Raw genomic sequence first — 27,714 nt, 5'->3', positions numbered from 1 at the left:
CTCTTGTCTGTGTCTATTGTTTTTATTATTTTTGGACTGGGACCTGTGATTTCATCGCTATAAGGGAGCTCCTGGTAGGAAAACTCCCTCTACCAATTCAGGTCAGCACACTTAACTTAACTCACAACTTAGAAGTCTTGGAGTTGTCCCTTAGGCCTAGGGAGGTTATTAAGTGACTTGTCCAGGGTCACACAGCCGGCAAATGTCCGAGACAGCACCCGCACCCGGGTTGGCTGGACCTCAAGATTGGCTGGTCTTTCTACTATGTCTCATTATCTTTTGTTAATAATGGAACTTGGCAGTTCTGACTTGTTTCTTGCTTATCTTAGGACTCCCTGCTCCCCACATCCCCACAAACAACTTGATTTCTTCAAGCCTCTCTTTACCTACCTATAAAATGGGAATGCTAAGGTGACCCTGTATCTGTGGGTAAGGGACCTGGTCCCTGTGGGTTGAAGTTTCTCAATTCATTCATTAACAAGGTGATAACTCCTCCCACCCCCAGATACCCTCGGCTTGAGGAAAGGAAAAGATGATGGGTTCCAAAGGTCCAGAGCCAGTACTAGGCCCATAGAAGTGGAGGGAACTTCACAGGCCATCTGGTGCAAGGCTTTTGTTTTTCAAGCAGGAGAATCGGGGCCCTGCAGGGCAGGGGATGCTGCAGACACCCTGTGGTACCCTAGAGACATCGTTCCTTCTGGAGCTACTTTGTCCTTATCTGTTAAAGGAAGGGGTTGGATTGGATGGGGAACCTGCAGCCTCGAGGCCACATGTGGCCTTCTAGGCCCTCAAGTGCAGCCCTTTGACTGAGTCCAAATGTCACAGAACAAATCCCCTAAATAAAAGGATTTGTTCTGTAAAACTTGGACTCAATCAAAAGGCCGCACCCGAGAACCTAGAAGGCCACATGTGGCCTCCGATCATTCCTCAGGTCCTTCTGGCTTGAAATCTTATTACCCTCTGGTCCCGGTGAGGACCCATCCAGAACAGTGTAGATGGTGTATGGGAGGCATTCTGGTTGAGCTGGAAGAGCATTTGATTTGGAATCCAAGGACCGAGGATAGAATCTCTGCTATGTGTGACTTTGGGCGAGTTAACTTCCTTCCCATAGGCCCTAAATGAGGTAGACGAATTGATTTCTCAGATCTCTCCCAGTGCCAGGCTTGCCCAGGGTTACACAATGGGTCAATGGCAGAGCTGGGGCTCAGACCCAGGGCAAGGTGTGCTTTAAAAAAAAAAAGTAGCCCTGTCCCTTTGAAGTTTAATCTGCATTAACATTTTCTGTATCACCTTCTTAAATCTAGATAATCAGCAAAACAACAAATCAAGCCCTGATTTGGAGCCTTTGATGATTTTCCAAGGTGTCAGTGTTAAGGCTGAAGATTTAACCATTGGCTGTCAATAGCCAGTAGGAGCTGGTTTCAGCACGGCGCAGAGCCCAGGACGCCTAACTCCCAGTCCAGTGTCATCCCCCATTATGTGATGCTGTCTCTTATGACAGAACATCTCCGGAGCCCATAGACTCAGAGAGCAAGATCCCACCCTGGAGGTGGCTGGCTGTGAGTGGATAGTCACAGTCTGACTGCCTGAGGCTCTCTTAGGGCTCTGAATGAACACAAGCCTGGTCTCCTCCAGTGTCAGGCCTGGTTATGCCAGGAGAACATATAATACATTGGAAGGCGTATGGGGTTCGGGGTCACGGGAAACAAGGTTCAAATTCCAGCTTCCTGTCCACGTGACCTTGGGCCAGTCCCTTGACCTCTAGGCCTCACATTCCTCATCTGTAGAAAGGGAAGGTTAGCTTCTGAGGTACCTCCAGATGGTTTTATGATCTTTTGATGCCATAATCTGTTTTCCCCAAGGGTAGAGCCCTAATCTCCTCCTCCTCCTCCTCTGTCTCCCCTGGATTAACCCCCTGAGGGCAGGGCCCACACTGGCTTCCCTGCTCTCTCTCCTTCTCCAGGTTGGCAAGACCCAGGCCTAGGCACACAGAAGCCTTCAAGACAGATGTATTGAAAGGCATTGAGGAAGAAGACATACAGATACAAACTCAGATCAGCTCCGCTCAGCTACTCTTCCACCATTTTGGGCTCCCATGCTTTAAAGGGAAGAAAAACATCCCAGGGCAGCAGCACACGTGGTCTCCTCTGAAACTGGACGAGATGACACCATGTGGGAACGGTCCCTCCCAGGCTGTCCCTGGGCTCAGCCCTGGGGTGGGGCAGCTGCGGGAGGGGCTGCTAGAGCTGCTGTCCCTGACTGCCTCTCTCAGCATTCTGCTAGTCTTACCCAGTCTCTCCACATCCAAACCACAGAAGTTCAGGGACCCCTGGGCCAGAGCAGGTGCCCCACTGATACAACCTTTCAAGATTCAGGTCCTGAGTGCATTCCCTGAGGGCAGGGAAAGTCCCCATCCCACTGTCAGTGGAGTGCTGCTCGGCTTATCTCAGAACGGGCAGGCTGGCGGGGCTGTTGTTGGTATTTTTTGGGCATCTTTCCATGGGGCTAATGATGCCTGCAGGTGCTGGCAAGGGAGGTAATTAGCAGTTTCTGGTTGCCCCTGCCGGCAGCCTGCCTGACTCAAGGAGCAGGGACTCCCACGGCTCATTCCCCTCTGTTCTGAGGTTGGCGTTAGGGCCTGAGACAGAGCACACCTCCATGTCTTCTCTCAAATCGATCAGTCAGTCAATCAGCAAGTATTCATTAAGTGCCTACTATGTGCCAGCCAGCCACCGTGCTCAGTCCTGGGGATACAAACAGAAAAGAAACAGCAGTCCCTGCCCTGGGGGGGTTTACATTTCATCAAGGGAAACAACCAGCACACATATAAGCAAACACAAAATATTGACAAAGGGAAAATGAAGTAATTGGGGGGAAGCAGCTGGAAAGGGTGGGGATCAGTAAAGGCCTCATGTAGGAGGTGGCTCCTAAGCTGAGCTTTCCAAGAAGCTCGGGATTTTAAGAGGCAGAGGTGAAGAAAGAAGGCATTCCAGGCATGGGGGATAGCCTGTGCAAAGGCAAGGAGGTGGGAGACCAATTACATATGAGAAACCACCAGAAGATCAGTTTGGCCAGACCATAGCATATACAGAGGAATGATGTCAAAGTCTGGAGCCAAGTTGTGAAGGGATTTAAATGGCAAATAATGGAGTTTGTATTTGATGCCAGAGGCCATCTAGAGTTTATTGAATAGGGGAGTGGCATGGTCACACATGCTTTAGGAAAATGACTTTGGCAGCTGGGAAGAGGATGGATTTGAGCTGAGAGAGAGATTGGAGGTAGGGGAACTAACTAGAAGGCTATTGTAGTGATCCAGCTGAGAGGTGATAGGTCTGAACTAGAACTGTGACTGTGTGAGTTGAGGGAGGGAGGGAAGGAAGGAAGGAAGGAAGGAAGGAGAAAGAGAGAGAGGGTAGGAGAGATAGAGGAAGGAAAGAAGGAAGGAAAGAGGGAGGGAAGAAAGAAAGAAAGAAAAGGAAGGGAGGAAGGAAAAAGGGAGGTAGGAAAGGAAGAAGGAAAGAAGGGAGGGAAGGAGGCAGAGAGGAAAGCAGCATTCGTTAAACATTTACTATCTGCCAAGTACTATGCTAAACATATGTTAAGTGCTTTGCAAATATTATAGGAAAACTAGGTGCTACTATTATCCTTATTTTACAGTTAAGCAAAATGAGGCAAGAAGAGGCTAAGTGATTTGCCCAGGGTCACACAGCTAGTAAGTGTCCGAAGTGGGATTTGAACACAGGTCTTCCTGATTCCAGGCCCAGTGCTCTATCCACTTCGACACCTAGCTGCCTAAAAGGGGAGGGATGCTGAAAAAATGACAAGCATTAGAAACTGGTTGGATATATGGGGTCAAGAATGACTCTAAGATTGAGAACTTGGATGACTAGAGGCCTGGTGGTGCCCTCTGCAGAAACAGTTCAATCAGCAAGGGGGGTGGGCTCGATAATGAATTTGTTTGGACACATCAAGTATAAGCTGTCCATACGACATCCAATTGGAAACATCCAATAGGCGGTTGGTGATGGGGTCCTGGTGCTCAGGAGGGATACTGGGGCTGGATGTAGGGATCTGGGAGTCATCTGGATAGCCATGAAGATTAGACCCACGACAGCTGCTGAGGTCACTAAGAGAGGGAGATGTCAAAAGAGAAAAGAAGGCTCAGGACAGAGCCTGAGGGCAGAGTCAACTACAGAGCCAGGCCTGGTATTTATTCCTGCCCCTACCTACTTCATTTTGCTCAGGGTTGGGCAGAAGGTCTGACTTGTTCAGAAAGTCTGCCCAGAAAGGGGTTGGTGTGAGCCTGGGCTGAAAGTCAGGAGAACTGAATTCTAGTCCAAAGGATTATGGGATTTTCAGGTTGAAAAAGACGATAAAGGTTACCTAGTCTCACACACACTCCATCATCATTTTTCACATAGGGAAACTGAGGTCCAGAGAGGGTAAATAACCCCCCAAAGAGCCAAGCTTTACCCCTCTGGGTCTCTGACTCCAAATCCAGTGCACTTTCTGGTACACTTCAATGCCCCAGTGCCCTCTGTAAGACTGTTTTCCTCTCTGTAAAAAGAGGAATCTTTCAGGCTCCATAAGCGACCTCCGCCAAGCCCTCCTCCCTTTTAGTGTCTTCAGCCAGGGGTTTCTTTCTGGTATTTCTCCCAGATCATTTTTTATGTAGCTCAATCCTATATACAGGGTGTCCCAAAAGTCCGAATGTGGGTTTAAGCTAGTAAAACTTAAAACCGCACTCGGACTTTTGGGACACGCTGGACTTCAAACGGGCCCTTGATAGGGCTGGAGGACAGCACATTCCAACGTCTTGGTGAGAGCCTGTATGAGCTTCCCCCTTCCCTGGCTCAGTGACCCTCCCCCACTTCTGGAGGCCAGGATTGAGCTCTTTTCAGTGGTCCCCATGGCTTGCACAGTGTCTTGGACCCTAGAAAGGGGCTGAAGGGCCTGAAGGAAATAAGCATCAAAAACCAAAGGGACAACCTCGTCCTAGACCCTGGCCCAGCTGGGCCCCAAGAACTGATAGTGCCTCTGATTCCAAGGAGCCAGGCTGGAGCCAGGAAAACCTTAGAGAAGGCCCAGTGTGGGGGCTGTCCCACAAATCCCTCCAACTTCTCCCCTTTCCCTTCCTGTTCACCTCCGACTGAAACCCACCTCAGCCAAGAATCCTTCCCACATTCATGCAGAACTAGGCCAGTGCCTGCATGCACGTGCCCGCAGATCCACATGAGAGTCTGTGTACATTTGTTACCTAAACGTACTTCTGTGCATGTTGACGTTTGGGGTCGCTTATACCTGTGCATTAGTGATAATAACAGTATGGATGGGGCAGCTAGGTGGCCCAGCCTGGAGTCAGGAAGACCTGAGTTCAAATCTGGCCTCAGACACTTACTAGCTGTGTGACTCTAGGCAAGTCACTTAACCTCTGTCTGCCTCAGTTTCCTCAACTGTAAAATGGGGATAATAATAGCACCTATATCCTAGGGTTGTCGTGAGGGTCTAATGAGATAATATATATAAAGTGCTCAGCAAGTGCCTGACACATAGTAGGGGCTTCTTGTTGTTGTTCTGTCATTTCAGTCACGTCTGACTCTTCATGACCCCATTTGGGGCTTTCTTGGCCAAGATACTGGAGTGGTTTGCCATTTCGTTCCACAGCTCATTTTACAGATGAGGAAACCAAGGCAAACAGAAGTGACTCGCCCAGGGTCACACAGCTAGTAAATATCTGAGGTCAGATTTGAACTCAGGTCTTCCTGACTTCAGGCCCAGTGCTCTGTCCACTGCAGCCACCTCAAATGCTTCTTCCCTTCTTCCCTTCTATCCAATTAAATAGTATTTGACACTTTCCTTAAGTACTTTATATTCATTGTTCCATTTGAGCCTCACCATGGCCTGAGAGAAAGGTAATAATAATGATAACTGACATTTATGAGTGTGTTAACGTTTTGCAAAGTGTTTTGTATACATTACCTCAGTTGGAGTTTTGCAACAATCCCGTGAGGGAAGATACTACAGGTGTCATTACACCCATTTTGCAGATAGTAAAACTGAGTCTTCGATAGCAAAGTGATTTGCTCAGGGTCACACAGCAAGTAAGGTCTTCCTGACTGCATGTCCAGCCCTCTGTCCACTGCCCTATTTCTCCCTACTTTACAGATAAGGAAATCGAGTCTTGGAGAAATCATCCATATCCTAGATCTCCCAGCTAATAAGTAGCAGAGCTGGAATCCAGGTCCTAGGGAGTGGCTCCTAACACTGGACTAACTCCATTTCTTATACTACACTTTCTTCTTGTGTATTCATGAGGCATGTGTGTGCACTGCCATGTACATGTATCTATGTACCCATGTGCAAGTCTGTGTATACCTACAGAAGGACAGGTACCATGTTCAGACCCGTCTCTGCATGTGTGCACATATATGTGTGTATATGTGGCCACCTGACCAGGAGCCGACTGATGTCAAAGGTACCAGACAGAGCAGGATTTAGAGCTGAAAGGGCCCTGAGACCTCCTCATTTGGAAGCCCAGGGAAGGGAAGGGACTTTCTCAGGGTTACACAGCTAGTAAGTAGCCACAGCCAAGATTCAGACTCGGGACTGTGCTTTCCAGTATAACTTGTTGCTATCCTTAAGGGGATATGAGGGAATAAAGGTGGGAGACCCCCATACCCCCTGATGCTGGAACCCTAAAAGGTTAAGATAGTGGAGAGAGCTCTGGGCAGGGAGTCAGGGGACCCGGGACCAAGCCTCAGTTTCACTCTCTGTCAAAATCGGACAGATGGTCTCTAAGCACCCTGTTGGCTCTGATTTTCTAGTATTCTGGAGGGTGCATCTGGAACTCCACCAAATGTCTTTGTCCTAGATTGGTGATGGTGCCCACCTCCACCCCTACCGCCCCTTCCCTGGTCAGGGATGTTTGCTTTTAGGAGAGGGCCGTGAGAAGAAGCAGGAATCCCAGGCCCATGGGAGCAGCCCAAGTTGTCTGAGCCGACAGCCGCTGGCAGGTTCACGGGATTTAGAGTTGGAAGGGCCCTTAAAGACTGCTTAGATTTTGCAGAGGGGGAGAAACTGAAGTGTGGCAGGGGGGAGGGGCTTGCCCACAGCAGCACAGATAGCCTCTGACTCCCAGCCGAGTGCTCTTTCCTGTGTCTCACACTAGCTTCTTGGGATGGGGAAGAGGGAGGCAGCCCTCACCCCAAATTCCTGGTTTATAGCCTGAGCCCAGCCTTCCTAACGACTCTCACAATGGGCGGGAGGGCAAGCAGGGAGGCTGTGCCAGGGAGAAACCTGTTGGGTGACCCCCTGAGGAGAAAGGCCCCATTGTTACAAGAACCTTATCAGGTCCTGGTGCTGTCTACCCCCTCCCAACAATTCCTTCCCCTTACCCCCAGACCTGAGATTGAAGGCTGGCTCATAGTGGGGGGCGGGCATTCCAGGCAGAGGCCTACCCTTACCCCCACTGAGCGCAGGGGGTCTCAGGTACCAAAGTTCTCAGCTTCTCTGGCCCCTTACGGGGGCCTCTTGGTGTAGTGGGGGAAGGCAACAAGGCTCAGGGTAGGTTATCCTCTTGACCCCCATTCCATTTCTCCTTCCCTTCTCCCCCTCTATGACCATCCATTATATAGACAGAAAAACAGAGGCCCACAGGAGGGTCGGAAGGCTGGAGGTCAGGGAGTCAGGTACATTTGGGAATCAGCTGTCTTATCTGCAGACACTAGGCTGTTATCTATATCCATTGTATGGCTGGAGAAACTGAGGACCAAAATGAAACCAAGTGACTAGAGGATGTGGGTATTTCCAGTTAAGCCTACCCCAGAGGCAGGGACAGTGGTGACCATTTTCTCCTTTATCTAAACTATCCTGCAGCACCCCATCAATTTTGGATTATCCAGATGGATGGAAGGAGAGGGGAGACCAGTTGTCACCATGTGTCAGATAATCCAGAGGTGACCAGTGAGTGATTCATTCCCAAACCCTTCTCTTCAGATCGGGACAGTGTCCTTGGGCTGATGATGTGAGAACAAAGGTGTGTCCCACCTTCTGGAAACCAGCTCTCGCCAAAGATAACACCATAGTTCCAAGCCAAGAGCTCCAACAGAAGGAGCTGGGCCAATGTCCGGTTTCCCCATTCTGCCTCACCCTCTCTCTAAGCACCCTCCTCGACTCCCAGCCAGTCCCTAATTCCTCCCTGCTCCCCATCCCATGGAAACAATCAGTTCCCTTTCAGACCAAGGCAAAGTACCAGCCAACGTAGAGATCCCTTTCCCAAATGCAGGAGTGATTGGCTGACATGGAACTTCCTTGCCGAGGAGAATCCAGCTGTTAATAGAGCACGTAATGAAGAGATGAGCAGGCTTGGCTGGAACCCAAAGAATCATATGAGTCTCAGCTCCTTCTGCTTGGGGCAAGTTCCAATGGTCAGAGGGGCTTTTCATCAATTGACCCTAAGTTTGCCTTCTTCTGCACTTTTAGGTTCAATCCCAGGTCTTCAGCTACTTGACCACAGCCTTCTCATCCCTTTTCCATGTGAACGAAAAATCCCTGTTTCCTGTACCATTACCTCTCTGACCCTGGGCCATGGGCCTTTCTTTGGGCTTATTGGCTGCCAGATCTAACCATAAACACACACACACACACACACACACACAGCGCTCCATCCACTGTTCCACCTAGCTGCCTGTAAATACATATACACAGCCAAACAATATACATTTATACACATACACACATCTGTACATTGACCTTGCAGGTTCACTAAAACCAAGATCTTTCTTGAATGGATCACTGTCCAGCTATGTCTACCACCTTGTTCTTTTGAAGCTGATCTTTTGAGTTCAAGTGGAATATTTTGCACTTACACCAATTACGTTTCATTTTGCTAGACTGGGTTTCGAGTTCTAGCCAATCCTGGCCTTTCTGAATCTTGACTCTGTCATCCAGTGTCTTAAGACAGACTGTGGAACAACTGAGTTCAAATCTCAGTTCCACTTCTTGCTAGCCATGGAAATGGAAGCTTCTCTGAGACTCGGTTTTTTCATCTGTAAAATGTTGTAGGCACCCAATGGCAGCTGGGTCTAGAGTCAGGAAGACCTGAGTTCAGATGCAGCACCAGACGCTTACTAGCTGTGTGACCCTGGGCCAATCACTTAACCTCAGCCTGCCTCAGTTTCCACAACTGTAAAATGGGGATAATAACAGCACCTATCTCTCAGTTGTTGTAAGGATCAAACAAGATAATATTTGTAAAGTGCTTAGCACTGTGCCTGGCACATAGGAAGTGCTATATAAATATTAGCTATTATTATTACTGTCATTACGAAGGGTGATGATTTATAGGGTTGTTTCATTATTGAATCTTATATTCAGCTCTCAAGAAGCAAGATATTGTGGGGCCATCCTGTCCTCCATCCCTCAAGTCATGAGCATTAAAGTTGAAAGGAACCTTTAATGATCACTGAGTACAATCCCTTTATTTTACATATAGGGAAACTGAGGCCAAAGAAGGGTTAGGTCCCATCGGCAATAAGCATTCTTCAGACTCAGATCTGACTCTGAATCCAGTGTTCCTTCTGCTCAACGATGCTGCTCCTCTGTTCAATCCTCATTAAGAAGAATTATTATCTCTCACTTTTACCTCACCTTTATTTCCAAATATATACACCACGGCCGCCACCACCTCTCTCTCCCCGCACGCAGGGAGCCATCCTCTATAACAAAGAATAAAAAAAGATAGGAAAAAAGCAGGTCAGCCAAATTAATCAATGTGTCCACAGTATCTCTGACCGGACTCAATGGTCTGTATCCGTAGTTCCCCACCTCTGTAAAAATGAAACGACATCAAATAAACCCACCAACCCCTTTATTTTATAGATGGGAAAACTAAAATCCAGAGAGTCAGAGAAAGAGGTGCTGGATTTCAAGTCAGGTACAGGTCCCGACTTTGCAACTTGCTCCTTGTATCTGTTTCCTCATCTATACAATGAGGGGTCTGGGCTCCATGACTCTGAGGTCCTTTTCCAGCTCTGGCCATGGTTCTAGGTGAAGGACTCGCCCAGGATCCCCCAGAGCGTCAAAGGGCACGTCTGGGAGCAGAGCCCACATCTCTGGCCCTCTGCTCCCTCTCCAGCCTGTTATCCCACTGCGCCTCTGCAGTAAAAGCCTGTAAAACCAGGCTTTTAATCTCAAGGAGAGGCTGGCTGAGGGTGGGGAGTTGGGGAAGGAGGGAAGGGGCAGTGCTGGATGCTCTTCAAATCCCAGACTGGGGCTTTACACTTGAAATCGGCTGCCCTGCGCTCTTAGAACCTCAGAGCTAGAAAGGACTTCAGAATTCCCTTCTTTTCCTTACAGTGGTGCAGGAGAATATCTCCTCCAGAAGTTCTTAACCTTGTTTGCAGGGCAGTCAGTCTGGTGTCTGGACCCCTTTTTCAGAACAATGTTTCTGAATGCATAAAATAAAATCCATAGGATTTAAAAGGAAACCAATTATATCGAAATGCAGTTATCACAGGATTTAAAAAAAAAACAACAATTCCTGGACCCAGGTTAAGAAAACCTGTCACAGTATCTCAAAGAGGTGGTCATCCACCTTGAGCTTGAAGACCTCCAAAGACAGGGAGTTGAGGCCGCTCATTCCTCTGCTGGGCAGCTCTGGTGGTTAAGAAACCCTGAGTTTCTTAACCACCTCGCCCTGAGTTCGAATCTGTCTCCCCCAGACCTCTTTGTCAGGGACGGGTCGCTAGCATGGTGCAGCGGCTTGGAGTTGGAAGAGCTGGATTTGAGTCTCAGCTGTATGGTCTTGGGCAAGTTCTTCCACCTCAGTTTTTCTATCTGTAAAATGGGAAGGAAACTAGATGATCTCTCTGAGGACCTTTTCAGGTCTGACATTCTATGTTCCATGTTCTCAGATGGCTTCCTCCTTCTCTGATATTCTGTTCCCTTCCAGTTTTGGCATTTTCCTGTTCTAGGATTCCTGCCAGGTCTGATACTTTTGGTCCTAGGAGATGCCGTCATTAGCCTTGGTCCTGCCTAATGGGGCCACACAGGACAAATTTGCCCCTTCAGCTAAACAAACAATGGATGAGGATATCAGTCACAATTGAGCCCTGCACTTACTCCCCAGATCCCCCTTCTCTTCTGGTCCCAGGGAGGAACACAAACCCTTTCTTTCCTTGATTCCCTCCCTCCCTTTATCCCTTCCAGCAGGGAAGGTTTTCTAAGAAGAAAACTACTTGAGATTTCATAACAAAGGTCAGATTTAGTGTAGGTGAGCTCAGGATGTCACAGTGGAAAAACGAACAAAACAAAACACTGGACTTAGAGACCTGGGTTCAAATTCAGCCTTGGGAACTTAGGAGCCAATGTAACCTTGACTTTGCCGGTCTGAGCCTTAGTTTCCCCAAGTATCATAGTGTTTTTGTCATTGTTACTAGCTATCGTGAGGAAACTCCTGCATAAATCTTAGGCTATAGAAATGTGGCTACCCTTGTTTGCCTAACCCTGGGAGACCTGGTCTCCCTAATGCTTCCCTTACCAGACCTCCCTAGGCGCTATTTGAGATGAAGCATTGGGAAAGTGCTTTTAGGCTAAGGAGGCCAGGCAAGGGCCTTCTCTGTCCTCCCATTCGCTCTGCAACCTTTTCACACAACTTAGCTAGTGCCCTCCACCTCCAGGTCCTGGCTCTGTGGACATGATGAGAAGGAAGGAGAAAAAATAGAGCAGGAAAAAATGATTTCTTAACCCAACCTTTCAAATGCTGGAAGATGAGCAGTCTTCCAGAAGACAGGAGGATAGACTCTAATTCTTACTTGTTCCTTCAAGCTTTTACTAAACACCTGCTCTGTGTCAGACACAGTCCTAGGCTCTGGGACTATAAAGACAAGAACAAAACAATCCCTGCCCTAAAGAGGCTTCCATTCTGTTAGGGGAGATGACAGGTCCTATTACCTAGCAAAGTACATACAAAATCCACATAAGCTAATGATGACTAGCTAATTAATAGTACTTTAAGGTTTACAAAGAGCTTTACAAATATTGAGATGCCTTTAATGTCTTCTCCTACGACAGGATCTCCAGCCCCTCCACCTTCCTCCAATGTGTCAGTCTCTTACCTAAAATATGGCTCCCAGCACTGAGGACCATCATCTCCTTATTCCTGGATACTATGATTCTCAATGCAGCCCCTGATGTCATTAGCTTTAAGGGCTATTGCTTTGAGCTTGTGGCTTGTTAAGTTGTCTTTATAGAATTTGTGGTCACCTCAGACCCCTGACTCAACTCAGATTCCTACCATGGTGGGGTGCTAACGAGGCAGGTATGATATTCCTTGAGCAAAGATCTGACCATGCTACTCCCCTACCCAATAAACTCCAGTGGCTGACTGTTGCCTCTAGGATCAAATATAAACTCCCCTGTTTAGCTTTGAAAACCCTTCAAAGCCTGGACCCGATCTCTCTTTCCAGCCTCATTGGATATAAGTTCCCTGTCCTGCACTATATGATGCAGTCAAAGTGGCTTTGATCTCTCTGTGCCTTACACCAACACTTAGTCTCCCATCTCTGTGCCTTAGCACTGTCTATCCCCCCAGTGCCTAGAAGTACTCCCCTCTCCCCTCTGTCTTCACGAATCCCTCTTTTCCCTCAAACACTTCCTTCTACGTGAAGCCTTTTCTGGTCCCCTGAACCACTGATGACTTCCTTTTTGAGCTACTTTGTCATTAGCTACCTTTAATTTATTTATATTTATTATCTTTATAATATGTATGTATGTATAATATATACATATATAATATACTTATATATAATATACACACATACACATATAAATATACATATATTTCTATATATGCACATATACATATATAAGCTAGGAAAACAAGTATATAAATATAATACATATATATAATACACATAATATGTAGGGAGACACTTTCTCCCCAGTTGGATTAAGCTCCTTGAAAATAGGGATTGTTCATTCTTTGTATTTGTAACTCCAAGGGAATAAGCATTTTAATAGTACCTACTATGTGCCAGGTACTATGCTAAGTGCTTCTACAAATATTATCTCGCGATAATCCAGTGAGGTAGGTACTATTATTATCCCCATTTTACAGCTGGGGAAACTGAAGCAAAGAGAAGTTAAGTGACTTGCCCAGAGTCACACAAATAGCAAGTGTCTGAGACTGGATTTAAACTTAGATCTTCCTGACTCCAGGTCCAGAGCTCTACCTGCTGTGCCACATGTCTTCTGACACATAGTAGTGCTTAATAAATGTTTGTTGACTGGTTGATTGACATGGGGAAGAAATGAGGTTGTAGTAAAGAGGGAACATTATACATGATGTGGGGAGAGGAATAAGATGGCATGAAATGTGGAGAGGGGAAGGCAGGGTCATAGGATAAATTTCCTCCAACTTTGGAGTTCCACATTGGCCCAAACCTTGCCATCAGTAGTGGGGCAGCCTGGAAGGTGTATATTGTGTGGCTAGGTATTGTTTCTGATAGCATTCTATTGCATTCACGTACCACACTTTGGCTTTCCCCAGTCAATGGGCATCTGATTTGTTCCTATTTCTTGGCTCCCACACAAAGGGCTGCTATAAATATTTCATTGTGTATGGAAGCTATTTTTTTGTTGTTGTTGTTGTTAATGACCTCCTTAGGGTATATACCTAGAAGTGGATTCTCAGAGTCAGAAGGTATGGATCTTTTAGTGACTTTATTTGCATAATTTCAAATTGCTTTCCATGATTGGCTATACCAATTCACAGAGGAATTGGCATTCTAATAAGATGAGACAAAACATTTGGGGGAGTGGTGACCAGGAAAGGGAGTTTTGATCTGGAGAGTTCTAGGGATGGTGTGCTGATCCATCGGATAGTACTGAAATGTCCTGTCCAGAAGCAATGGTGGTGTTGAGCTGACTACTACTCCCAGAGCATGGGGGAGGGGAGGATTGGGAGTATGGGCTGCACATGTGGCATCAGGGCAGATGGCCAGCGTGGCCTAGGTGGACTCCTTTAGGGGGTGGGAAGCGTGGTTTGGTTTGGGGCTAGCAGAAGAATGAGTCAGGTAAATGTACACTCACTCACTAGTTAAGACAGCTCAACTCCAATGGGGAGTTCCAAAGCTGAGTGGATGGATAGGGGGTAAAGGAGAGAGGTGGAATAGGAAGAGAGTAGGGCCATCCCCTACCTCCCTCAGCTCCCCAGCAGTTCCTACGCATAACTAAAGACAACCTGGGTTCTTCCAGTAACAGCCCTCCCCGACCCTTCAAGCTTTTGCCTCTTAATGCTTATGTGTCTCTGCCTAGCAGTGTTGATGGAGATCGTGGGGTGGATGGCAGAGCAGAGAGAAGCTGCCGGGCAGAGGTAGGCATGATCTTTCCCCCTCACATTGGTGACCCTGGAGGACCAGATAAACCTGGGCCCAGAAGAGGAGATGGTCTCCTTACCTATTGCTCCAGAAAGAAAGATGCCAACTTGACCTGGCCCCTTTGAACTTGGGGGACTGGAAAGAACCTTCCACTCACAGTCCTAAGACCTGGATTCTAATTCTGGTCCTGCCACTGACTAGTTGTGTGACACTGGGCAAGTCCTTCCCCTCTCTGGGTCTCAGTTTCTTCATCTGTAAAATGAAAGGGTTGGATTAGGTCAGGCCAGCACAACCTGGGGCCCACCAAAGGATTTTGGGCAGCCTGCAAAAAAATGTAGAGGAAAACATCCTCTATATTTTTCAAGGGCCTACTAAAATTCTTCGGCATGCCTGCAGGCTGTAAGCAGCCCTCTGACCATAGGTTGTGTAGGACTGGACTACATGGTCTCAAAGTTCCCCTCCAGCACCAGAGGCAGCTACATGACACAGTAGATAGAGCACTGGGCCTGAAGTCAGGAAGATCTGAATTCAAATCCTGCCTTTGACATTTACTAGCTATGTGACCCTGGGCAAGTCACTGAACTCTGCCTGCCTCAGTGTCCTCAACTGTAAAATGGGGATAATAAGAGCATCTACCTCACAGGGTTGTTGTTGTGAGGATCAAATGAAATAATATTGGTAAAGCACTTAACATAGTACCTGGCGTATAGTAGGTGCTATCTAAATGTTTTTTCCCCTTCTTCCCTCCCTCCAACCTCCATCCCTGCTCTCTCCCCTTTGAATACTGGTTTGGATGTTGTCTGGGCCTCTGTTTCCTCCTCTGGACAATGAGGGGGTCTAGACTAGAGCAGGGCTTCTTATTCATTTTGTGTGTATGTCATAGACCCCTTTTGGCAGTCATGGGAAGCCTATGGTATGTACTCCTTACCAGAAGAATGGTTTTATTGCCTACATTCATAAAAGGAAATGCTAAACATCAGTTAGAAGGTAGAAAAAAAAAAGATGTAGTTTTTCCCCCCTCCTATCCAAGTTTCCGGTCTCCCTGAAATCTATTCATAGACCCCTTGGATGTCCATGGACCTCAGGTTACAAGCCCTGGACTTCAGTGGTCCCTAAGGTTCTCTTCACCTTGAAGATTCTCTGTCTGATCCTAGGGTCCAACATCTGTTTTTCCAGACAGAGCCCGAGAAAAGGGATCTCAGTGCACACTGCCAGCACCTACCCTGCCTCTCCCCGTCACCGCTAAGCCCACACGGTGACCCCGTTCTGGCCACCACACTGTCTGCCCACCCACCCACTAGCCCAGGCCGCTAGACACCCCAGCCTGGCTCTCCTGATGCTCCATTCTAGGGCCTGGACCTGGCAGGCCCTGACTTCCTGTTCTGGAGAAAGTATTCAGAGCTGAGGCCCAGTGTAAATGTTTACCCGGCAGCCTGGGAATGTAAACGGAGCCTCAGCCATCCTAGGAAGCCTTCCGCCCCTAGCCCTGCCCTGGCCCCTGGCTTTCCTCTCCCCCCACCCCATAGTTCATTGCCCCCACCTTCGACCCCCATTGTGCATTTCTCAGCCCTCTCCCCCTAAAAAGTGGTCCAAAGGATCCTAGGACTTGGAGCGGGAAGGGACGTTAATGTCTAGTCCAATCGCTGCATCTTACCAATGAGGGAAACTGAGGCTGCCCCCAACCCTGCTTCCCATAAAAATAGCAGTTTCCATCTTTCTAGGACTTTCGAGTTTATAAAATGCTTTCCTGGGAAGCAGGTAGTTGGAGGATCATACCCATTTCACAGAGGTGAGGGGAACTGAGGCTCAGAGAAGGCTGACTTTTCCAGGACCCCATAGCCAGTAAGAGGCAGAGCCAGAGTCCTCTGTCAGAGTCCCAGGTCTCTCCTGACTGACTCTCCCTCAGCTCCCTTGCCCTGAGGGTAGTACTTATGTGGACCTGACCGGGAGCTCTGTGACTCAGCGGTGTCCTCTCTGTATAGGGGCTGGAGGAAAGCCGAAGGTTGAAATCAGGGCCCAGCTGTCAAATGAGCATGGGAGCATGGGATTTATAGCTGGAGGAGACTTTAGGTATCATCCAGCCCCTCCTCCTTCCACCCCTCTTTTTATAGCCAACCATCCCAAGTGCCTGCCAATATCCACTGCTTCTGCAACCTTCAGAAGGCCTTTGTTCTATAATCTCCCCTAAGTGGCTTGAGAATGGCCTTTTAACATGGGAGGGAGCCTCTCAAATCCAAGTCGTCTTGGAAGGATTAGGATCCCAGGACTCAGAGCTGGAAGGAATCAATCTCAGCAGCCACCTCCTCCAATGCCCTCATTCTGCAGATGGGGGACATCGAGGCCCAGAAAGCTTAGTCGACTTGCTTGTGGGCACATAAGGCAGGACTCCCCCCACCACAAACACACACAAGGGCTCCATCTGCCCACCAGTTCTTTCCTCCTAAACGCAGCAGCTGCTTTTTGTGTCTCTCCCTGCCTCAAGAAGAGAGGCTGCCCCCTCCCCAGGCTCTTTCTCCATCCTGGTACTGGTGCCAAGAGTCTTCCCGGCCTGCCCCCTGTCCCCCACCCCAGACTGCAGGCATTTTTCCATGGAGCCTTGGTGAGCAAGTCCGAACAGGGCTGTCTGTTAGGGCAATTCCTAATCCCAGATCTGGCAAGGACCCGGCCCAGGGCCAGGGGGGCCCCATCCCAGCATGAGGGATACCATCCATCTCTCCCTCTCCTGTCTCTACAAGGAAAAATGTCGGTCTTCTGGGACCCTGCACACCACCTCTCATTCCAGATTCTCAGTCTGCTTTGTGACCTTGGGCAGCTCCTTTTCTCTTTCTGGGCCTCAGTTTCCCCAATGAAAGGGCTGGATTAGATGATATCTAAGCTTCCTTCTAATGCTAACATTCTGAAATTTCCCAGGACACCTTCCACTGCAGGTTTGTCTCCTGTTTCAGTAATTTCCTGAAGCCCAGAGCATTACATCTAGACCTCTTGACCCTGAACTCAAAGCCCCCCTCCTATCTTCAGTTCAGTACAGTAGGGTGGGAAAGAACCAATCTTCCCCAGCCCTTTATTTTACAGATGAGGAAAATGGGGTCCAGGGAGGAGAAGGGCCTCGAAAGTCAATGGCAGGGCCAAGGCAGAACCCAGGTCATGCTAGGCACATCTCCACCTCTGCCCTCAGCCTGTGCCAGCTTTTGCTCAGGCTGCCCGCCGCCCCCCCCTGCCTGAAATGTTCTCCCCTTTCTTTTCCCTTCTGCAGATCTTCCTTATCCTTCAAGGCCTGGCTTATGTCCCCCTCCCCTCCCCCTCCCCCAAGCCCTCCCTGATCATTAAGGCCCCTGGAGAGATCTCCCTCAGAGCTCTCCTGCACTTAGAGCCTGACTCTCAGACTCAGACCTCCAAGGGCCTCTTGGGCACTGAGGATCTTCCCTGGGCTAAGTGCTGCTGCCCACGTGTCTTACAGGAGGCCAATGTCCCGTGGCGACTGACAATGAAGCTATGGAAGGTGGCGGCCCTGGTCTCTGTGCTCTGCAGCTCCATGCTCTCCGTCTGGGTGTTTAGAGACCTGGCCGGCAGTGACCGAAGACTGGGACCTGGTGCTCGAGCCATGCTGCGTAGGCCTCCGCGGGCCTTGGACCCCCGCTGGCCCCTCATCTCACAGTGTAAGGCTCTCTCTCCCCAGCTCTCTGGACCTGGTCTGCTTTCCCTCTTGCTCTTTATCTGTCTCCCCCCTCTCCAGTCTTTTTTTCTCCCTGTCTCTCTCTCCATCTCTCTCTTTTTAGTCTCTCCCTCTACTGTCTCTCTCTCTCTCCCTCTGTTTCTCCTGTTTTGTCCACAGTCTCCCTCTCTTGTTCTCTTCTCATTTGTCTCCTTCCTGCCCTCTGCCCCCCAACCACCAAAATTGAAGTCAACAGACCTTTATTAATCTCCTGCTTCTTGCCAAGCCCCAGGCTAGGGGCCTTGTGAGGATGATTCCCAGGTGGAGAGTGGGCTGCCATCTGCAGGGGCCTCATCTTCCTTCCACCCTGGGCCAGCAGGCACTGAGGTTGACTTCACGTGTGTCTAGGAGCTCCACTGTGCCCTAGGGCCTCCCACCCAGCCTGCACCCTTGGTGGTGTTCCATGACCCTTCCTCTTGGTTATCATGCCACACCTTCTCATCTTCCTACAGAGACCTTCTAGGTTTGGAGACAGAGGACTTGAGTGTGGATTGTAGCTCCCCGTAAAATGAAGGGATTTAACTATATATATGATCTTGAACGTCCCTTCCAAATCCCAGTCTTGTGGTTCTGATGGCTCTCCTGCCATTGCCCTGGGACTGAGAGAGGTTTGTTGTGGGGCTGGGAGGTGGGACAGGGTACTTATATTAGGCCAGGTGGACAGCCTCATATTGTAGCTAGGCATAGGGCCAGTCCAACCCTTGCCCAGCCCCTCACTGCCACAGTGCCTTACAAATCCAAGCTCTATAGAAGTCACCCCCAGACCATACTGACTGCTAAGTGAAGGCTGAAAAGTAAGCTGAAATCCAGGATTTATCCTCACCCCACCCCCCCTTCACCAGTCCTGGGAGCTAGCCAGTGCCCAAGGCCTTTCCCCCTACCTCCCAGCACCACCACCCTAAGACCTGACCCAATGTCAATAAACTCACCACCCCCTCCCCTTGGAGCCCCTGCCCCACCCCACCCATTCCCCAGCGCCAAGCTTTGCTCCGCACAGTCCATGGCCCTGTGCCTGGTCCCTGAGCCCAAACTGGAGAATAAAAGCATGTCATACACCTACACACACACACAGATCTCCTCCCAGATGTAGGCAGAGACATACTCAGAAAGAATATGAAGGCTCCTAGGACCACAGACTTCAAGCTGAAAGGCCCAGCCTAACAGAGTCACATGGAAAAGACAGAGAGATATATGGAGACAGAAGTACACACAGAGACGTGCCTGAGATAAACTCAGAGACAGATGCACGCTGAGCTTGGGACTCACAGATGAGCTCACAGTCACAAGTTACAGATACAAGTTTATAGACACATAATCACAAATAATAATCAAGAAACATTTATTAAACACCTGCTGTGTGCCAGAAATTATGCTAAGGCTGGGAATATAGTGAAATAGTCTGTATATTCAAAGAACTTCCATTCTAATGGGGGAGGTAATAGGTACAGGTGTCTGTGTGTGTGTGTGTGTGTGTGTGTGTGTGTGTGTGTGTGTGTGTAGATAAGACACACAGAAGGCAGGCAGGCAGAAGGTAACCTTGTTGGGGGGGGGGGGGCACTGGTAACTGGAGGCCCAGGCAAGACCTGCTGCCCCAGCTAGGGCTTGACCTGAGTCTTGAAGGAAACCAGGGATTTCACTTACTTGCCCAGGCCAGGCTGCCATTCTCATGGCATCTTTTCAGGGGATTATCACTAAGCTGTGTTCCCAGCAATGGGAATTCAGGAGGCCATCCACACTTCCTAGCCTTGGAGATGATGGGACCTAGAGCTGGGGCCGTGGGCATCTCCCAATCCAGACGCTGTCAGCTTTTTCTGTGCCCTCCGCTCTCTGGCAGACAGTCCAGGGACGTTCCTGGACTCCTACAGAAAATAAAATGCAGAGGGTTACAAAGGAGCCCAATAATGTTGAACTATAGTTATCAACGTATTTTAAAAAACAAGGCGCTGGGATCCAGGTTAAGAGCCCCTGATCTAGGCCAACCCCCGATTCTACTGATGAAGGAAACTGAGGTCCGAAGTGACCCTCTGGAGGCTGTGCAGGGAAGAAGGGGCCCAAGCAAGATTCTAGTCTAGAACCTTTGACTGACTCTCTGTCCAAGGTTCTTCCCACCTCGCGAGGATGCTGCTGAACTGTAACCATTCTGTGCTCAGGGCCTCGAGGAGGCCAAGTGTCTGAGTCCGTGGCATTCCACGCTCAAGGACCAGCCCTGCTGTGGGGCCAGTTCCATTAGCAGCTGAATTTGGCTTCCGGAGCCGTGAGCAACTGTGCAAATGAGAAAGATGGGTGTTTTTCACACGGTGGATATGTGAGGACATGTTCATGCTCTTGTATGTGTGCTTGTACAACTGAGCACATGTACATTGTGTGTCGTGTCTGCATGAGTGCATGCATATGTGTGTGTGTGTGTGTGTGTGGCTTCTGTACAAGTTGGTGTGAAGCTGTGTGCTTAGATAGGTTTGGACTGGCGAGTACACATGCCTGCACATCACACACGTGTGTGCATGTAGTACACATTCAGGCATGCATGCATGGTTCGTTGAACATACAATGTGGAGTGTACAAGTGTCGGGGCCCCTGTGCATGCCTGCATCCCTCTGTCCCTGAGCACCTGCACACTTATGCTGTCAGAGTGTGTGAGTATTCATGCTCCCAAAGACCGTGTCTGTGTACACCACGACAGTGTGCCTGTGTACGTGGGTGTGGTGGCATGTGCCCGTGCCCATCAGCTTTACCCTCTGATGCCCTAAGCTGCCCTTTTACATAAAACAATCAAGCTTTATTGCATTCACAATTGACAAACAGGAGACAGCCACAGAGGCAACCACACTTCCTTCCCTGCCGCAGGCAGGAGCTTGGAAAAGCCTTCATGGGGCCGTGGCTTACACAGGGAGCAACTTTTACACCCTAGGCAGGGGGCCAAGGGCCGGAGGGGCCCCAGGCAGCGCCTCTGGAGAGCTGCCCCAGAGACAAGGCAGGGCCCTGGGGGCCCCGTGGCAGCATCCACCTGCTTCCAACTCCTTCCCAGGACGGAGCCCGACCTGGTCCATCCACCAGGGCATGCTGCTCCCCCTTCCCCCATGTGCCCAGTCTTGTGCAGACTAGGCTGTGGGAAAGATATGGGCGGTGCTCTTTTGGAGCTCCCAGGCTCAGGATAGACATGACAGCTTAGAATTCAGGCACAGAAAGCCAGAGCTAAAAGAGACCTTAGAACACAGAACATAGCATGTTGGTACTGGAAGGGTCCTTAGAATGGGCATCCCGGAATGTCAGAGCTAGAAGGGCCCTTAAAACATAGAATGAACTAGAAAGAAACTGAGGCTTTATCACATCCAACCCTTTCCTTTTACAGCTAGAGAAACTGAGGCCAAGAGGTGAGAAGTGACTTGCCCAAGGTCACACAATGCATCAAGGGCAGGGCTAGGATTAGAACCCGGGGCTCTGTTCATTGCACTACACGACCTCTGTGAAATAATGAGAGAGAAGATCTGGGTGTACTAAAAGGAATGTCCTCAGAGCCGTGACTCTCTCAGACATGACAGCACCATTTGGGGCATGGGTGGCCCTCAGCATCCCATGCCTCTCTCCCCAGGGCTAGGCAGCTGTCCCATCTGTCCGTCTTAGCTTCCCCACTCCCACCCTGCCTGGGGATTCAGCAGGCACATCTGGAGATCATAAGCACAGCAGGGGTTGCTTGTCTTTCCCGCTCCCACCCCCCACCATGATGTTGGCTGCCAGCCTTGGCTGTAAGTGACATCCTCTGGCCAAGCTGAGCCACCTGTTTACCCAGACAGAGGGTGTGGGCAGGAGGAGAGCCAGCCCACAGCAAGGTGGACAGGCTGGGCACCACCAGAGCTGAGAGCCCACAGCATACGGGGTGTTTAAAAAAAATCAGAATGTGGAGGACACAGTGAGTTCCAGGGGTAGAGACCTCAGAATATGGAGGACAGGGAAGCCAACACGGAGCCCCATGGAAGAGGGAAACTTCAGGGATCACGGAGCCCAGACTTCTGCCTGCCTTTCATGGGCTCAGTTCCTGGGGTGGAGCCCCACCAGACCCGAGCCAGGGCTGCCGGGAAACAAACTGGAAGCCACCAGCTGAGCCGGCCACCCTGGGCCAGGTCCTCACTAGCAGGTGCCCCCAAGCACAAACCATGCACATGCTTGGGCTACTTAAATGGGTACAACCCATGGTGGGGGAGCCCCAAAGGCCCCTCTTTCCTGCTGCAGCTACACATCTGCCCACACATTAGGCAGTGACAGGTGTGTTTATAAACGAACGGCTGCAAATTCCGAATTCCTCCCCAAGAGGCCCCAGCCCAGTTCACTGTGGGCCCCACTAAGGGGCATGCCTGGATACAAGGGGAGGGACTGGGTCACCCCTCATCTCAGGAACACCCTCGCCCCCTACCCTATCTCATCCTAGGGCAGTCTAATGGTGTGGACACACACAGGCGCCGGTCAGATATGCCCCATCTTGGAAGCCAGGAAATCAGTCATCAGCACCTCTTCCCCTGGGGGCTTCTGAGAGATGCTGGGAAACAGAATAACCCCAAGGACTAGGGAGGAGGCCATTCCAGCCAGGCCCCTGTTTCTGAAAAAGCCCAATTTCCAAAGAGCAGGTTCCCTCCCCTTCACCAGGACCACCTAGCAGAAGGGGGATGTTCCTCCCCAGAGGCCTGTCTCAATCCTTTGTCCATTCTTTCCTCTTGCCTGCCCTGCCCTGCCCTGCCCTGCCCCTCGGCTTCCTTTTAATGAAATGCTTAAAATCCCACTCAGTGACTGTAGGCTTAGTGAAGCTGCCATATGTAACTTCGGAGAGCCCCCTGTAGAGGGAAGAGGAAGCAAGTGGGAAGATACACAGAAGAAGAGTGAGATGTGATGGTTATACAGAACCTCGGTTGAGACCCTTCCCCTCTTCTAGCCTCCAAGTATCTATTGAAAGGGGGCACTGACTAGCCAACCCCTAACTTCTTCTCTGTTCGAAAGCCTGAGGTTCTAAGCCCAGAGAGGTTCTGGCAGTTCCACGGTCCAAGTTTCCTGAGGGACAGTTTGGCGTAATGGATAAAGCGCTGGGCTTGGAGTCAAGAAGACTGTGCTCCAGCCCCGCTTCTAGCCCTCCCTAATGGTGTGATCCTGGGCAAGACATTTAACTCCTGGAGCCTCAGTTTCTTCATCTTTAAAATGGCTATACTACTACCTGTAGTGCCTGCCTCAGGGTGGGGGCCTGGAGCATTCTGCAAACTCGAATGTGCCATGTGAATGTCGACTCCTAGTCCAGTGTCTTGCACTGAATAAATGTTTGAATAGAATTGGACTGTCCTCTGGACTCAGTTTCCTGAGGGAGAGTTGAATTAGATAGTCACTAAGGCCCCTTCCAGCTCTGTCTGTGGTCCTAAGTGACGGGGCAAGACAGAGAAGAATGAGAAGAGACAGAGTGTGGAAGCCATAAACTAAGAAGAAACCAAAAGCGGAGGTAGAAAAAGAATGAGTCAGAAACCAAACAGAATGTGAATGGAGAGAGACTTTGCAGTCTGCAGCAAGGGTTTCTTTCTGTCAAAAAATTAAATTTAGTTTAATATTATTTTTGCAGTCAACAGATATCTCTTTTCTCTCCCTCCCATCTCTCTTTCCCTGCCCTCACTGAAAAAGAAAGAACAAAATTCTTGTAGCAAATACATATAGCCACACTGAACAAAGTCCTTCGTCAGCCACGTCCAAAGAATGTGTGTCTCAATGTGCTTCTCCAGTCCATGCCCTCTGTCAGGAAGCAGGCAATGTGCTACGTTATGAATTCTCTGGAATCACGATTGGTCACTGCCTTGTTTGATCTCTTCGTGCCTCAAAGTTGACCGTCTTTATGATGCTGTTGCTATTATATAAATTGTTCTCCTGGTTCTGTAGAGTAGACGTTCTTAATCTGGAGCCATGAACTTGTTTGTTTAAAATATGTGTATACACACACACACAGTGTACACATGCGCATGCATGCACATTCCACATATAGCACATATAATGCATGTGTGCACGCATGTTACACACACTATATGCATAATATACAGGTATATGTCTATCGTAATGCATATACATGCATACATGTATGCATACGCATCACATATACATACAGTGCACACATATACATGTATATGCATATGTAATACTTATATAGTATATGCACATACAGTATATATTTATATATATGTATATACACACACACTTTATATATATATATATACACACACTATATTGCAATAGAATTGGTTTTCTTTGCAATCTTATGTATTTTATTTTGTACATTTAAAAATATTCTTCTGAGCAGGGGCCCCTAGGCTTCCCCAGAATGACTGCCAGAGGAGGACCCCAGGCTAAGTACCCCTGCCCTGCATTAGAACCAGAGGCTGAAAGCTTCCTGATCAGGAGGCCAACCTCTACTGGGAGCCTTGGTGGGCCTTTTCTCGGTGTGTCCCTGACCCAGCCTCATACCTAACAGGGTCCAGCTGCCTGGAAGGCTCCCCCACCCCATCTCCAAAAAGATCAGGCCAGAGCAGATGCCTGGGGCCCCCAAAACATTTTCTATTCCTCCCTTTGAAATCCAGGTGTGGCCCCATGCTGCCTCTGGCGGGAGCAGGGTTTAATCCTAGGATTTCCTCCCTGAGCCACAAAGGATGAACAGGGCTGTGTTCCAGCTCCTGTCCTGAGCCCCACTGGTAAATCTTAGTTGTTTGGGATCCCTGACTGGAAAAAGCAGGCTTGGGCAAGGCGAGATGGGAAGCCCCAAGCCTGGGTGGCCCTCTACGCGGTGAGGATCTTGCAGAGGTATCACAACATAGTGGAGAAACCGCTGGACTTGGAATCAGGAAGACCTGGGTTCAAATCCAAACCAGCTGCTCAGTAGTAACTTACTTAGTAGTAGTAACTTGTTTATACTTAGTGGAATTCTGGGTAAGGCACTTAGTTGCTCTTCTGGAAATGAGGGGTTTGGACTTGAGGGCCTTCTAAGTTTCCTTCTTGCTCTGAATCTGGGGTCCTGTCTTCCTCTTCTCAGCAATCATGATGCCTGAAATTGCACCATTGGGGCTCATTTATAAATCCCAAACTGAAAACTATCAGAGCTGAAAAGGAAATTTGAGACCATCTAGTCCAACCCTTTCATTTTACAGATGAGAAAACTGAGGTCCAGAGACGGGGAGGGACTTGTCCAAGGTCACACAACCAGTCAGTGGCAGGATCACAACTGGAATCCAGGTCTTAGGACTAGAATCCTTCGCACTACAAAGAAGGTTAGAGCTAGAAGGAGTCTTAGGGTTCACCTGGTCTGATCTCTACCTGCCTTATGACTGCTCCTTTCTGGGTCTCAGTGCTCTTATCTGTAAGGGGGGACAGATGGCCCCTTCCCTGCTTGCCTCATGGCAGCACTTGTAAGGGTCCAAGCTGAGCATTGGTTAAGGACCCCAAGGACCATGACGTGTGTATACACATGAAATGGGGGGGCTTGTTACCCCAGGAGGGAAGTTCTGGCAGTGTGGCTCCTCTGATTGGCTAAGGTCAGCAGGGCCCATGCAGCTTGGCCCCCTTCCAGCTGCCCCAGAAATCCCACCCTTGCTAAGCCATTGGGCAGTCGGGAAAATGCAGCTGATGGAGGGTCAGTCATAAGAACCAGATGTGTAACAGCTAGGTCCCCACAGATGCTAGGGCTTCAGGCCCAGAGAACGTTCCACAGGAATAGAAGTTCTGGAAATAAGGAGCATCTGGGACATAATGGCAGAAACAGTTCCCTACGGGGTGTGGCAACCCTCTCCCCTTTTTCCCTCTCCCACTGGGTTTTCCATGCCTGGCAGCCACTGGCTGGGCTTGGCCCCAGCTAGCCAGAGCGCTGTCCTAGGATCAGACTCAGTGAGACAGCAGAGTAACTGGTTTCCTAATGATAAGCTAATCTGAAGTGAACAAGGCATTGGATTTGCAAGTAGAAGGCCAGGGTTTGAATCCTGGCTCTGCTAGCCTGTGTCATGCTGGGCAAGGCTCTTCCCTACCTCAGGTCTCAGTTTCCTCATTTGTAAAATGAGAACGTTGAACTAGACAATCTCTGTGACCTGTTAGAGGCAATGCATCACCTTGGAAAGAATCCTGACCATGTATCTATCCAAAAGACCTGGGTTCAAGTGTCAACTCTGACACTAGAAATATGACCTCGGGCAAGTCTTGACCTCTCCAACCCTCCCATTCCTTGTCTATAAAATGAAGAAAGGGGTAAGACTAGATAACCTACAAGGTTTCTTCCAATTCCAAATCCTGTATTGTATCAAAATCTGTTTATCTGCAACATCTATACACTATTCCACCTCCCTTATCTTACAAAAGAGAAAAATGAGATCCAGAGATGGAGAGGAAGGAAGGAAGAAGGGAGAAAGGAGGGAAGAAGCAAGAAAAGAGAGGAAGGAAGGAGGGAAAGGAGGAAGGAAATATTAAGTACCTACCATGTGCCAAGCACTGTGCTAAATCCTTTACAAATAATATCTCATTTAATTCACACAACAACCTTGGAAGGTAGGTGTATTATTATCCCCATTTCATAGTTGAGGAAACTGAAGCAGAGGCAAAGTGACTTGCCCAGGGTCACACAGCCACTAAGCATTTGAGGCCAGATTCAAACCCAGCTCTCCCAACTCCATATCCAGCATTCTTTATTTGCCCCAGGTAACGCCAAAGGCAGGGCAGGCTCCTGTGGCCGTACTAACCCCCATCTCCGTGTCTCTCTTCCCTCGTAGACCGAGCCCTGTTTGAGAGCTACACAGAAGGTGAGATCCGGGAGCTCATATCTGCACTTGTGGAGAGGTCAAGCCCATCAGGGCACTCTGGCGAGCACGCACTGCCCTTTTCAGGCCAGGCAGGGGCTCGGCGAAAGCGGGCCCGGGTCCGCCACCAGCCTTGTGGCCTGCGGGAATTGGAGGTCAGCGTCAGTGAACTTGGTCTGGGCTATGTATCAGATGAGACCATTCTTTTCCGATACTGCAGCGGCACATGTGAAGCAGCCGCAAGGATCTACGACCTTGGGCTGCGCCGATTACGGCAGCGGCGCCGTGTGCGCAAGGAGAAAATAAGGGCTCGGCCCTGCTGCAGGCCCCTGGCCTATGAGGAAGAAGTGTCATTCCTGGACTCCCGGAATCGCTACCACACAGTCAGCGAACTGTCAGCCAAGGAGTGTGGGTGCGTGTGAGAGCCCCTGGGATCTGCATTGTCTACCTCACCTGGGGGCTAACACTCCCAGATGGGAGGCCCCCACAGGGTACTCCTCTGACCTCCCTCCCTCGCCACCCCACCACGCTGATGATATGGTGATCCTGAACCTTGGCCATGGGTAATCTCCTCAGAACACCTGACCAGACACCCTGAACCCCATCCTCTGGACCAAGGGGGTCAAGATGCCAACCAGGGCAAGCCATGAGGGGCTCAAGGGGCCCTGAAACAGAAGACACATGGTGTTGGCATCCCAGGAACCAAAGGGCTCCTGCAACTGGTGGTGACCCTGCCAGGCCTGATTGTATATACTTCATTGAGTAACTAACTGACCTTGTACAGGAAATTGTATTCTATATATGTGAATCTTGCAATATCTATATCTATATAAAA

At 49.4% G+C, this 27,714-nt stretch overlaps 1 protein-coding gene across 2 annotated transcripts; it reads left to right on the top strand.

Moving 5' to 3' along the window:
• NRTN (neurturin) lies at positions 1 to 27,714 on the top strand. 2 transcript variants are annotated; one of them, XM_027851258.1, is made up of 3 exons: positions 1 to 101; positions 17,836 to 18,034; positions 26,853 to 27,714. In XM_027851258.1, the coding sequence occupies exons 2-3, from the start codon at positions 17,863 to 17,865 to the stop codon at positions 27,299 to 27,301; spliced, it is 621 nt and encodes a 206-aa protein (XP_027707059.1). In that variant the 5' UTR covers positions 1 to 101; positions 17,836 to 17,862; the 3' UTR covers positions 27,302 to 27,714. The 2 variants fall into 2 exon arrangements, with proteins under 2 accessions (XP_027707059.1, XP_027707060.1); XM_027851259.1 differs by lacking the exon at positions 1 to 101 and adding an exon at positions 16,400 to 16,448.

This window comes from Vombatus ursinus, unplaced genomic scaffold (assembly GCF_900497805.2).
Source record: "Vombatus ursinus unplaced genomic scaffold, bare-nosed wombat genome assembly UNPS02009173.1, whole genome shotgun sequence".
NCBI classification, from domain to species: Eukaryota; Metazoa; Chordata; class Mammalia; order Diprotodontia; family Vombatidae; genus Vombatus; species Vombatus ursinus.
The sequence above is the reverse complement of the archived record's forward strand: the minus strand, read 5'-3'. Positions and strand labels throughout refer to the sequence as shown.

What these genes read in the sequence shown, in the direction of transcription:
- NRTN (XM_027851258.1), top strand. Translation starts at nt 17,863, where the DNA reads ATGAAGCTATGGAAGGTGGCGGCCCTGGTCTCTGTGCTCTGCAGCTCC. An exon ending in CTGGCCCCTCATCTCACAGT is followed by an intron (nt 18,035 to 26,852) that starts GTAAGGCTCTCT and finishes CTTCCCTCGTAG; the next exon opens with ACCGAGCCCTGTTTGAGAGC.